At 39.3% G+C, this 14,285-nt stretch overlaps 1 protein-coding gene across 5 annotated transcripts in view; it reads left to right on the plus strand.

Moving 5' to 3' along the window:
* CUX1 (cut like homeobox 1) overlaps nucleotides 1-14,285 on the plus strand; it is a 397,218-nt gene that overhangs the window by 311,394 nt on the left and 71,539 nt on the right. For 3 of the 5 annotated variants that reach the window (XM_075904405.1, XM_075904408.1, XM_075904406.1), the window contains 4 exons: nucleotides 2,933-3,235; nucleotides 4,840-4,902; nucleotides 7,895-8,083; nucleotides 11,840-12,104. The exons of 1 other annotated variant lie outside the window; for it this stretch is intronic. In XM_075904405.1, coding sequence (XP_075760520.1) covers nucleotides 2,933-3,235; nucleotides 4,840-4,902; nucleotides 7,895-8,083; nucleotides 11,840-12,104 — 820 coding nt within the window. The remainder of the gene's footprint in view (nucleotides 1-2,932; nucleotides 3,236-4,839; nucleotides 4,903-7,894; nucleotides 8,084-11,839; nucleotides 12,105-14,285) is intronic. One more of the 5 variants, XM_075904407.1, reaches the window with a different exon arrangement.

A 14,285-nucleotide genomic window follows, 5' to 3' on the forward strand; every position in this document is an offset into this window, starting at 1 on the left:
TGTATATATTATTCTTATCCCACCCTCTTGGTTTGCAGTAGAAACCAAATTTCCTGACTTATAACACTTTATGTCCAAGGAGAATAGTGGGACCCCTCCCGAGCTTGGTCCACAAGCCATGCTCCCTTATTGTGCAGATCTTGATAATATGAGCATTTCTCTCTTCTTTGCTGTTTTGATCAGCTGTGAGGTAATTAACAATGTGAACAACTCAGTTGTAACCGGTAAGCTTCAGTGATGAAGGGGGTCTGATCACACTTTTCAAATGATTCTGATTGTCTGCACATTCAGTCAGCAACACTTCACTAATTATATTCAGTTCACCTTTGAAAGCAGCCATATAAGGAATAAAAGCTTATATTCAACGGTACAGGAAGGCATACTGCTCTGTTGACATGACTGCCCAGACTCCAGTTTTAGAGTACTTGGTTTCTTATCTCTAATGTTGCACTAACACTTGTTTTTTGCATTTGCATGTATAATTATGTGTGACTATTTAACCCTTTTAAATATTACATCTTTCACACTCAGTATATCTGAGTGTTTTACAAAATAAATATATATGCCTGCTCCTACAGCCTTTCGTTATTTTTCTCAGGGTATAGTGTTATGATCTCAGAAGGGTTGTATATATAAAAGTTTACCTGTTTTAAATATTATAAAAATGCTTTCCAAGAGGAAAAACAAGAGAAATCCCTACAAACCACACAGCGGCCCTCTTGAATTTCAGCCACATGCCATGTCTAAAATCAAGGCAACGGTGTGTGCAAACATTCTAGACTGAAATATCTCCCTTCAGCTTGTTGGTCTTAATGGAAGAGAGAACATCATGTAAGGTCTTTCTAACTAACAGTATTGCATGGATGCCTTTTAAATTGCATACATAACCTCTTTGGGATAATAAAGTTTTCTTTTTTCTGGACTGATTAAAGTGACCTAGTCATCAACTGGGGAGCATTGCCTCTTGAACGATTACCCCAACTCATAACAGTAAAATCTGTTATCCCCCTACCAGTAACATGGTCCCTTTTTCTAGCCATAAATATGGGTATAAAGAATTACATATATATTTGCTTGTTATGAAAAAGTATTAATTTAATCATTTCAATTTCAGTAGTAGTTCTCACTCAGATGTGAGGTTTGAGAAGTAGACAATATGTCAAATATTAATTTTCTATAATGCTGTCAGTTGCTATTTATTGGAATCCTTACTCTGCTTTTTCTCAGGTGAAACTAACAGGGGAACTAACTAATTATATCATAAAACACATGAAATGGCTGCAAATTAGGAGGTCAAGAATGTGATAATTATTAAATTAGATTTTTTTTCATTTCTTCTGTTAGCAACTTCTACTAGAACAGCCTTTTGTAAAAACAAAACAATTTTCTATTTAGTAACAAAGAGCATCTGCTTTGAGATTTCATTTTTTCTTGAAGAATGAATTTTTTGTTTCTCAAAAATGTCTGTTTTTGAAAATGCTTTTAAATTAAGAGAAATACACTCCATGTTCATTTTTGTGAATTTTGTGTTTTCATGCGTGTTTGTGTTTGTGTATAATATATAGTTTGAAATCACGATAACTCATTGCTCATGGAATAGACCAGTTGTTTTCCTTTGTTGCATTCTGAAATCAGATTCAGATAGTCTTACCTTTTTTGAGTAAATAAAATGGTTGGTTGATCTTAAAAGCAAAATCTCAAGAAGCTGCTGATATGCAAAAATAAACAAAATAATTTAACTGATCCACTCTGTCAGCAACATACCACATTTCAGTGATAGGAGAGAGAGAGAGAGATTGTTTTACCTTTGATGTCTGCAGTAGTAGGCTGAAAAAATAGACACTGGTGAATGCTTTTGTTTAGTCCTGTGTGAGGTGTTTTGGTTTTTACTGTAGGAGTGATTTGCAGTGCATGTATGTAGAATTTCATAGGAAATTTGCAGCAGTTATTTGGTAAGATATGTTTACAAAATTAGAAGGAACTTGAACTAGTGCTGTGCAGTTTATTAGCCAGGCAGCCATAATTTTGACCTTGATGTGGGTTAAAGGACACAGACCTGAGAAGAAATCTGTTTATCATGTAGGGAATATATGCCATCCCTGACAGTGTACAGTGAACAAGATGGATGATCTGCCAAATTGGTCCCTCGCATGGGTGAATCGGGGCAAATTTACAGTACAATTCCTTTGCTGTTCCTGATACAAAAATAACATTTGCTGGGTTTTATATTCTGTTGTATGAACATTTGGGGGTGAACAGAGAAAACAATAAGATTTGTAGGATTCTTATTATTTTAAATATTTATAAAGAACTTGCTCTCCTTTTACGTCTGTCTCTTTTGCATCTTTCATAAACTACTAAAAAAAATAGAATTACTTTGATTGAGAGAGGAATTTTTTTGTGAATGTTTCAGGGCAGTGTTCCTAAATACAGTACGGTAAAAGCTTTTATTGTTAAGGCTTTTGTTGCCTTTCATTCCTCCATTTTATTGTGATTGCATTCAAACACCATGTTTACTTATGCAGTATAGTCCTCTATAATAATTGACACATCCACATATTTTGTAAGAAGATGACACAGAATACAATACCTTGAAATCTAAAATTTATACCCAAGTGAGTTTCTTGCAGCTCTTCCCATTACTGAATCTTAATTGTTTAATTTTATTTTTCTGTTGCTTTTATATATCTTGCCTATCTGAGAAACCATTTGATCGATCTCTGATAAAATAACAAAATAGCGTAGTTTTAAAATGAAACTTTTCAGTACCTTAAGCCTTAAAAGCAGCAGTTTAGGGCTTTGCTGTATTTTTTGCATATCTGGGCATGTGTTAAAAGTATGCAGAACATAAACAAGAAGGAATGTAACTTTAATGCTTTTGTTGCAGGATAGGTATATGCTAAAGTCAGTTTTCTCCTTTTTTTAATTACAGAAAGCACTCCAAAGACCTCTGCCAGCTGCAGTCCTGCTCCTGAGTCTCCTATGAGTTCCAGTGAGTCAGTGAAGAGTTTGACTGAATTGGTACAGCAGCCCTGTCCAGCTATAGAGACAAGTAAGGACAGCAAACCACATGAATCAAGTGAGCCACCTGTTTCTGAGTCCCAGTCGACAACACCTTTGCCACTCTCTGGCCATTCAGCACTTAGCATTCAAGAACTGGTTGCCGTGTCTCCTGAATTGGACACATATGGCATTACGAAGAGGGTTAAAGAGGTGTTGACAGACAACAACCTTGGTAAGTTTCTTTGTTCTAATGTCTTTAATGAAATAAAACAAAGTATTCATGCTTTTTTAAAGTGATGTGACATTAGAAACACTGTTAAGGGACCCTGTCAAACTATTCAGGTCTAAAACATAATCCGTTCTGAAACTGTTCTAATCCACTGAAGAACATTCTCCAGATTTTAAATACCTACTTCCAAACAAAGAATCGTCACTCTGCCACATTACGTACCAACCTGAATACCATCCCCCGTTCCCTGTCCACAGTCATCTGAGTCCCATAGGCTCTTCAGATATCAACATTTCTATGCTGTTCAGTTGTCCACTTGAGAAGCTGTACCTCACGTCTAGCTTCTGGTTTCCCAGTCCACATAGAGATGGTCACCAGGTCCCTAGAGCTTTACAAATAGGCCAGGGAAAGGGTTGCAAGAGAAGGACAATCACAGGCAGATGAGAGTTAAGGAGGGATGTAATGGATGTGGTGGCAGTGGAGGGGGAGAAAGAATTCAGATACAAGAAGGTAGTATGTGGGAATGAATGGGACAACTTAATTGTTACTTCACATAGGGCTCACAAAACTATTGCCACCCTAGTCTGCAGAGCAGTTTTCTGATGCAGGGTGAAGCTACCAGATGGATGTATTGCTGATGTAGTTGATAATATACAGTAGTGCCAAAGGAAATGTTATGAGTTAGCTAAAGTATAGGAAAGGGAGCCAAAGAAATGTAGGTTCTACTCCCAATTCTGCCACTGGCTTAATCTGTGGCCTTTATAACTCCTCTTACATGTTTAATACTTCCTTTCCTCACAAGGTATTGGGTGGTTTAATGTCTGTGGTGCACTTTGAAGTTCTCGGATGAAAGGCAGTAGAGAAGGATAGCGTACTGTTGCACCGCTCACTCGTACACCAATGTTAAACTTCTGATTATGGAATTTAATGTAGTCAACATCTGCCATGAAGCAAGAATGCTTTGTGTAAATGTATGGAGGCTGCTCGTTTCAAACAGAAAAGTGTGGCTGGGGATCTCAATATTGAGGCCTCTTTTGGAGTTGATGTTGGGAGAAAATCATTTTTCTGTGACTTTAAAAAGAGATTGATGAAGCTTTTGTAGTCATCCCTTTCTCAACTCAAGCCAAACCTTTTTCTAGGACCTTAAACAGTTTAGACTGTCTCATTTATTATAACCACTTAAAAATATTATACCCAGCTTCTGCTAAAGCTTTTGAATGATAGCAAAAATATAACCCTTTTATGCCCTCTTAGACTAAAGTAAAACCCTCAGTATTTTTTGTCACATTCATTAAAAAAATGCTAGGCAGTTCATCTACATACAGTCCTACATGAAAGCAAGTCCCATTAAACTTGAGGCACCTACTTACGTGCTTATGTTTATATGGTCAGAGTGCTAACTTTATGGAGCTACTCACAGTAGTAAACTCTACATGTGGTTTTAAGGGTTTGTAGGATCAGGCCCTTCGTTTTTTGTTCAGAATGCTGTTAGGTACTGTTCCTTCTCTGGTGTTCCAGAGACTGTTTGAAAAGTATTTTTGTTTACATTTATTTTGATGCTATTTTTACTTAGTCTTTTTTTTCCCATGATTTTTGTTTTCCTACAGTGTGGCTGACAAGCCTAAAAAGCAGCAGAAGAGCCAGGAAATGTGCCCCAAACTCTGCATTAGGTGTGGAACAAGTTTAAATGTCTCCTTTTGCCCTCAGTAAGCTGAAGTGCCAGATTTACTCAGAGCTGAGGCGTCTGTTTTAGGCCACAAGGCCGCATGAACCTGTCTCAGCCAATTTCTAGTGGCTCAGTAGTTCAAAAACCAATAGCCACTAAAGAGGGCAATAGAGTGAAAGTGGTTTGGGTCACATGCGTCACTAAATTGAACTGTGTTCGGAAGGCCTTCCCTAATTGGCTTTCTTGTATTCAGACACTAGTAACAATTCTAGGAACCATTTCCAGCAGTGAGATGTTGGTAGCAGTACTAGGATTTTCCAACTAAGTCACCACATCAACTTGTCACAGAGGGGAAAAAATGTAATTACCTACCAAAAAGTAGGGAGGGAGGGCGGTTTGCAAAAAGTGCCAAAGTACTGTAAAGATTTTTCCATAACAATAGCTAGGACACTAATTCAAAAGCGAACTCTTGTGGCTACCTAAAGATGGGGAAGTCAGGAATAAAGATGGAGAAAATTAAATGGCATGGCTCATCAATTGCTGTTTGAATATTGTGTATGATACACCTACTACCTACAGATAGTGATTTATGATCCATTTCCCATTAGCTTGGCAGTCCTTCAAACCAGTTACTCGATCCCATATGGTTGTACTTGGGGCAGTAGAATAAACACAGAAGTTGCCCTTTGAAACATTTCAGTTTTGCCTTTTTCCATCGATGTAACATTAATGTGATAATTGCAGCATCCCCTAACTTTTCATACTTAGTAATGTGCATACTTAATGATTGCTGGAAATATTAAGGGAATGTTGTTTAGTTACAAAGATAATTTAAAAGTTAAGCGGAACCACTGTAAATAGGTTACAGTGCTATTACTCATTCTGGAAATTTCAACTAATTGGAAGTTTTGGAGAGGGAGCTTCATTCTGAAAGATCCCCACTCTGTACCAGGGTACAAATACACTCTGGATTGAATATGAACTAAATCTGGCATTTAGTCTGATCTTTCTGAATTCCAGGTAATACAGGTTTAGCTGTATATGAACTGGTGAAAAATGAATGTATTTTTAAATCACTTCTTCCTCTATTTACTTGTAAAATAAGAGTTTAGGGTTCTCTGTTTCCATAGTAACAAACAAGAAGAGAGACAACTGTAGGCAATATTGGGCTCCACACAAAGTAACGTGCACGTGGCAGCCATGTTACTCCATTCTGGATTCTCCCTCCCCAGCTCTATTTACATATGACCATTCCCTCTTCTGGAAACCTCTTTTTGCAGCTTCCTCAAGCTTCTGTTTAACCCTTGCCCATTTGCCCCTTCATTTGGATGCCTCAGGAGCGAGCAAATTCCCTCTCCAATTAAATCGGGAAACTAAAAAAAAGAGCCAGTGAAAAATGTTCCAAGTGGGGGAAATAGGGCATGGTTTGAGAGATCTGAATGTTTGCCATGGCCTGCTTATGTCAGAGTCAGATGCAAGGATAGACAGGAAGTAGTTGGTAGTGATGGCCTGGCTCAGAGGCTCAAATATGTGCCTTTACTGCTAGAGCCTGAAGCATAGGTAGGCTTCCATGCATCTGCTTAGGCCACATAGGCCTGAGACTACGGCAAGTTAACTTCCCTTACACCTAGAGTAAGTGAAGGAAAATACTCTCTTGGGGGGCAGACACAGGACCCAGAGGCCAAGTCTTAGCAGGTAAAAAGCTTTTCAGATTACCTTTGCAATGTACAGTAGATAAAATCCTATTAGAAACCAAGTGACTCAGATGACTGCAGGTTTCTCTTTTGTAACACAAGTTATTTAGGGTTGCCAGATGGTTTAACAAAAAATACCAAACACTCCCCCCCCACCCCCCAAAATCGGGAAAAATTCTATTGGAAAAAAAAGGGGGGGAGGGGAGAAGACCAAAGTTGTTAATCAAAACAAAGGGGTGAGAAGGGGATTCTGCACCTTTAAATGGCCCTGTGCTCCTCATTCCCCACCAGACGTGGCAGGGGAAAATTGCTTCCATCTGAGGGAAATGGGAAATACTGGACATTTCACATGTCTGGTATTTTCTGGGGGTTTTTTGTTTGTTTGTTTTTTGTTTTAACACCGGACAGGGGACCCGAATAACGAACAGTCCGGGCGAAAACCGGGCACCTGGCAACCCTAAAGTTATTGCATATCAGGACAGTTTTAATCAAGAAAAGTGTTAAGGTTGTTAGGAAGCTAACTGTAAAGCCAGATTTTGAGTGCTGTGGACATTTTCTGTAGTTACTGCAAAGGCAAATTTTACATATAAATGGAACAATAACTGTATGTACATTCCCAAATACATAGAAATTTCTGCTATGCTAGAGCATAGCATTTGAGCAAAGCTTAAATAAAGAATTCCTACGAGCAAGTACTACATAAAAGTTGCAAAAATACACCTTTCCTACATTTTTTTAAAAGCTCTTGTAAAACCTCCCTGCAGTTGCTAAAATATATTTACAATAGTAGTAAAAACAATAGAAAATGGAAAGCACGTGCACTGGTGTGAATGTTGCTGAACTGGAGAGGTCTGATTGAATTGTATTATCTTGATGGAAAGAATCAGTTATAGCACCTTCCCTCAGAAAGCCAACTCCAGCAAGAGTTGACTGCTTAGTGAAAAGCTTGAATTACTTTTTTAATCTTGTTACGTTTCACTTTTGTACATTACGTCCATGATAAGGTCCTGATCCCAAAAGGTGTTGAGCTCCTCCACTTGCCAGAATCAGACCCTAACTACTAAACTAAGTAATTTCCAACTTTAATGGAAGAAGAACTATTCTTCTTTTTATTTCTGTTGGATTTTCAGGCAAGTCTGAAGTAAGAATAATTGACTGTGATTTTATATAGCAGAGCTCTGCTATTCTTCAAAGAACTTGGTCCCCTTCTAGCCTTTCTTTTGCATTGTTTTTGTCTGTCTTTTTAGCTTAGTTTTTGCCTCTTAGCTGAATAAATACATTTCAGTTTTGTTTTCTTATTAGGTCAGCGTTTGTTTGGGGAGACAATCCTAGGGCTAACGCAAGGTTCGGTCTCAGACCTTTTGGCTCGCCCAAAGCCCTGGCACAAATTGAGTTTGAAGGGACGGGAGCCCTTTGTCCGCATGCAGCTGTGGCTAAATGATCCCAACAATGTGGAGAAATTGATGGATATGAAGCGAATGGAAAAAAAAGGTAATTTGCAGCAACTGGCTAATGCATATTTTTTAATTTCAAATGGGACTTTTTAAATTATTCATCAGTATTATATAGGTCGTATTGATCAAGCATTATTGAAGGGTAAGGAGAGAGCTTCATAGCTTCTTTCTGTTTGACTTGTTGCTGGCTGTGCTTTTTCATACATCTCTTGGGGGAGAAGGGAGACCACCGGAATGCCCAGTCTCAGGAAGCTATTGATAGATTCCACTATCAAATTAATTCCTGCTGCCCGAATGCATCAGTGATAAGTTGCCTCACCAAATGAGAAAACAGGAGAATGGGATTGGCTCAGGATATCCATCACTAGGACCACACATGTTGGAATGGAAGGAGTAAGCAGTTCTTCCTGAGGGAACATCTTGCTGGCCTAACATTAGTGATGAGTAGAAGGAAAGATAAAGTTATTCAAAATGATTCTCTGAGATGCATTTAATTAATTTAATTGTAGTATCCTATGTTGTTCTGGTTTTGATCCAAGTATGCTACCCTTAACTGTTGAGATAAAAAACATTTACCTATATAGGCTTAAAAAATTATCTGACATTTTTTTGTGCAACATGTCCAGTGAATTTCAGAGCTTTCTTTTTATTTTGAATCCATTGCTGAGAAATAGCAATCTTTTAGTATGATCACATGATTCTACAACACAGCTGCTCTAGACACTGACTTCTAGCAGCAGTTCTAGAGTTGCAGAGTGCTACCTAATTATCCTGGATGACAATAATACAGTATAAGAAGTACTACCGTTGACTGATTTCACAATTACACGAATATGTCATGAAGAATTTTTGTAATTATTCTGAAAATTGCAATTAAAGAGGCCTACAGAAGAGTTAGTCTCCTGTTGTAAGTGAATAAGAGAAACATATCCCTGCTACACTAACTTCTCATAGTACAACACAATGAAATATCTTCTCAGAAATTGCATGAGGTCTTCCGCTGGGAGTGGAATCCTCTCAGGTTTCCCACTTAGCACGGTGAACTAAAGGGAGCTGAGTTGGCTTCTGCTGCATTAGAAATAAAGCAAAAATAGATGGACCAAATTTTAACATTCCTAAGAGATTATCCTATAGAATGTTGAATAAAACCAAATAAAAATATTTAAAATAACTCTGTCAGCCTTCATTTCTAAGCTGGTTTACTTTCAAAGTCCCATGAAATAGACATGCTGTAGGAAAGGAAACTTTTTCCTGAATAAAGATGAGGCTGTAAATTGTTTGAGGGCTTCAGCTGAGCTCTATTGAACTATGTAAGTGCGATGCTGGTAGCAGAGCACGGGGAGCGAATTCAGCCCTCTATTCACGCCAGAGTTCTCTTGTGCAGATAAGTGTCCCCTTGTTCTACCACTTAAACTACTCTGGAGTCACATCAACAATGTAACTTTCCACTCAGGTAATGTCACTGAAAGAACACTGTAGTAGTTTCTGTTACCAGTGAAACATTACTACCAATTATTCCTCTGCCACATTTTATCACAGGAGTAATTTAATTGTTACGGTAAAGGTGAGATGAGCACATCTTCCTCTCCCCCCATCAACTTGAAACTTGCACTCTGAGAGTTCTGTAGAAACAGTGCAGCAGATTTCTAATTTATGTTAAATCAACTTTTAAGAGTGGTCTTCAGACTCACCAAGATCAGATTCCTTCCCCCTATTTCCCTCACTTGGAATAATTAGCTTCTACAACATATGCCACCCCATTGTGCATGCTGCTGCAAACTTGGCACTCTCCACTGAAAAGTTCTGAAGCCTAACAGGAGAAATGTTAATGCCCTATATTTCCCCATCCTTTCATTTCTAATAAGCTTATTCAGCTCCGTGCAGGATAAGAATGATATTTTAAAAGGCTCTATTGGAAGTTGGTGTGCTATTTCCAGCTGAGTGCATGCTGGGGAGACTCGTCAAGGGAACATGGGTCTGCAAGAACAGCGAAGCAAAAGATGGTAAAATCCTAGATTTGAACTGGATTTGGTCAATCCAACAGGCAAGACATCATAGTCAGGACAAAAAAATGCAGGCAATTCAAGTACCCAGGAAAGATAAATAGTATGTCAAAATTCACTTTGATCATCCTGTGACAGTGTATAACAAATCCCACTAGAGCCACCATCAGTGTAGAAGGTGAAATGACAAAGCAGAGCTGGACACTAAGGGTGCGTCTACACAGCAATGTTACTTCAGAATAACTGACATGGTTCCGAAATAACATGGCACACATCTACACTACAAGCCTTTAATTCGAAATAATGTCGAGCTGGAGGACTTCTTGTTCCAACTCATGGTAACCCTCACTTCACGAGGAATAAGGGAAGTCGAAGGGACAGTGTTCTTCCTTCGACTTCCTGCTGTGTGGACAGTGCCAAAAGCCAAATTAAGCTGTTTCGACTTCAGCTGCACAATTGACATAGCTGAAGTTGTGTCGCTTAATTTAGCTTTAGCCCTTCTGTGTAGACATACCCTCTTGGACTTGGCAGTTCTGCAGAGGAAGAGAGGGGTGCTGTATGAAAGCTCTCTGGTACTATAAGGGGTTGAGATCTGTACACAGAAAACTTGAGTTGTATCTCAAAGTGGCCCATTCCTGTTCATATGAAAGTCTTTTGTATTTTTTTTATCATCTATGCATCCTATTCCTGAAGATAATGCCTATACTAAAGGAATGCATTTAATGAAAGACTGTTGCTGGCTCAGGTGACCAACTCCACCAGCTTCCAGATGTCTGTTATGAGTCTGTGCTCTAAAAGATTGTCAAGTTAGTGCCTCTTTGTTTGGTGTCAGGCTGATATAAAAGCAACCTAAGAATCTGGCCTGTTGCGTCCCAGATTTTATAAACAAATATTTAAAATATGTTGATCAGGCCACTGCAGCACTGTATTAAGTACATCTGTAAGTACCGTTTTTTCCCCCTCTGCAAGGGAAACGCCTCCTCAACATGACTCTAACTGGTGTGGCATGATCCCATCTCCCTCCACCCAGTGTAAGTCAATCAAGGCAGTGATATCATTAGCCAAATCTCTTACCTCACTGAACTTACCAGGATGGCACTCACCCCTGTGGGGATGAAGGAGCCTATCTGCACAAATCAGCAGCACTCATCAAATCTCATTGTAAAAAGATCTTGCTTGAAAGAAGGAACAGAAGGTTGTTTTTATTGTTTATAACTTGTCTCCAGTATATTCATCTAAAACAAGATCTGGAGGAAAAAGCAACAAACCTCTCAACTGTTCCGTAGGGCTGAGACCACATTGTGAGGATTCCACAGGTTCCAAGCGCCATCTTGTGTTGGAACATTGTTGTGACCTCAGCTTTTACCAGCTACCGTAGTTCTACCTGAATTCAGTAGGAAGCTTTAAATACCAAGAAGCGTGGACCATTTCAGCTACAGCACAGCATAGCTATCCTAAAGGAATGTACATGTACAAATGTGGTACTCATAAAATACTCATGTTTGTTGGGTTACCTTAGAACTCTGCACCACGCTTAACATCTTATGTCCATTATTTGTGTCTCATATTTACCAAAGGGATGGAGAACTTTGAAAAGTTTATGGCCAGTTTGTCCTTTGTTCTCTGCCTTCTCTTGCTGTCTTTTTTTGATCTATCCCAGAATTTCCTGCTCTCTCCTTCCCTGCATACACCTCCCTGCTTCCCCTCGCAATATGGGATCTTTGCATTTATTCTACATTTCTTGTATTTGGTGACTTTATTTTTGCATTGGTTCTGTATTTCTCTTTCAGCCTACATGAAACGACGGCACAGCTCAGTCAGTGACAGTCAACCTTGTGAGCCCTCTTCGGTTGGAATAGACTATAGCCAGGGAGCCAGCCCACAGCCCCAGCATCAGCTAAAGAAACCACGAGTAGTGTTGGCACCGGAAGAGAAAGAAGCTCTAAAGCGAGCCTATCAGCAAAAGCCATACCCATCACCAAAAACCATTGAGGAACTTGCTACACAACTCAACTTGAAAACCAGCACAGTGATCAACTGGTTCCACAATTACAGGTACGGTACACATCCTGCACAGCATCTCTAGGCAGCACAATATAGTCTCTCTATAAAAGGCTGTTATTTCTATCTTCCCTAACTCGTGCTGGACAGTGACACAGAATAGAATGTCTCACTAGCAAGGAATGGGCAGTAATAATGATAGTGCAAACAGTTTTAAAATAATTCCTGGGGAATAAAAATGCCCACATATTGACTTTAGTAGTTTGGTGAAATCCTGCATTTTGATTTGATATGTCAGAGTAGGACTTTAAACTAAAATAATTGTCCACTGTCATTTGGAATATTTATTGTTCCTGTTGTAATCTAGATAGTCTTTGTGCTACTGTCCCCTGTTGGATGAAATTGGAACTGTTCTGTTGTCATAGATCCTACACTGCTGAAAATTAAGATTTTCATTTAGCTCCAGGTATAGAGAGAGATCTGTAGTTTGGGACCAGATGACCATGGTGTGCAGCCTAGTGACAACTATGATGTTTGAGGTGGCTGCAAATTTATTATACTATTATGATAAATCCTTGATGCCAAGAGTCATCCTGAAATGAAGTGACATTAGAGTCTTAGTTTAATCTCTTGTTCCCATTATAAAGAACCACAAGTTGGTTGCATTAAATAATTTCTGCCTACTGAAGACCTAATGCTTGACCAGCATGTGAGAAGTAGAAGGAGTTGGATAAACACATCCTGTTTTTGTCAGCAAGGAACTGATTGGAAATCCTCATCACCTTAATACACTTTTCTCCCAGAAAGTGGCATTAATCAGTCAGTATAATCCAGATAAAAAGTGAGAAGTAAAAGAAAACACTCAAACTTCATTCCCTTGCTTTCTGAACCAAGAGTCCCTGATTATCATAGGACAGTTCAAAACAAACAATTTGTATTTAAAAATATTTCTCCCTCTAAGCTCCTCTTTGCTACGTCCAAGGCCACTATGGACACAAAAAAGACTCCTTTAAAAGACAGAGCTAAGAAATAGAATATATGGTAGTAGACAAAAGAAAATAATAAACAGAGTCACCGATAGGTGGTAACATTTATGCTCACACTGATTTAAATGTTGTCAAATTTGATTTGTGTGCACTGCAAATATAGCATCTTAGTTTAAAGTTCTCCAAATACAGACGTCTATTCCATTTCTCACTTATAGCAATTATACCCAAGTTGGAGTAATGCCTATGTAAATATGTTCCCTTCAGCCTGACAGCAAAATGTGCTGTTCTCACTTATACAGATGAATGAGAGTACACTGGTGACATGTGTTATCTTCCTCATTATCATGAGATCTTCTGTTAGGCACATTGTGCGAAAGTACGACAAGTCATGATCGATCAGCACATTTAGCCACACCGAGCTACACTTTAATTCAGACTAGTCCTGCTGCTTTAAACAAAGTAAAATATGTACAAGCGAGGCAGCTCCATCATCTTATGGTTGGAACACAGGGCGTGGCATAAGGCATTTGGGTTCTGTTCCCAGTGCTACTCGTTGGCTTTGTGACTATAAGCAAGTTATTTATGGCCTGATTGAAGAAGATGGGATTTGTTGAGTGCTTAACACCTATAAAAACCAAGCCATGGACTTACCACTCTAGGTCTGGGGGGAGACTGAATGCAATTTGCCAGGTTTACCCTGGCGGAGTGCCAGCTGCTTTTACCTGAGCATCTGCAGGTGCAGTCATTCACGGGGCCACTGCTTCCTGCAGCTCCCATTGGCTGAGAATGGCAAACAGGAGCTGCAAGCGGCTGTACCTGCAGACATTCAAGTATCTAGCCGACAAACCACTTTTTGCTCACCCTTCCTCAGCTTCACCATCTAAAAAATAAGAATATTAACATAACGGTGTTGTGAACTTTTTAAGTCATGTCTGTGAAGTGTTGATAGAGCAGGGATGAAGGAACCTTTTATGGGTTGGAAGCTGTTGAACCACAGAAAAATCTGTTGGGGGCTGCATACAAGTGAGAAGCAAAAAAATCAAACCCACAAATCCTCACTTACGTGGCCCCTGACTGAGGAGAAGGACATTCCCCACAGCCTAGTGGGGTCCAAGCTAGTAGATTTTGTGCACTCCAGCCCTGCGGGCAGGTGGCAAGGGGGGTTGGAGAATAAGCGCAGGAAGGAATGAATGCTGGGGAGGATCCCTGAGCCTTGGGGGCTGGATCCAGGCAAGCCAGAGGCCTT

Source organism: Pelodiscus sinensis, chromosome 21 (genome assembly GCF_049634645.1).
Source record: "Pelodiscus sinensis isolate JC-2024 chromosome 21, ASM4963464v1, whole genome shotgun sequence".
Lineage (NCBI taxonomy): Eukaryota > Metazoa > Chordata > Testudines > Trionychidae > Pelodiscus > Pelodiscus sinensis.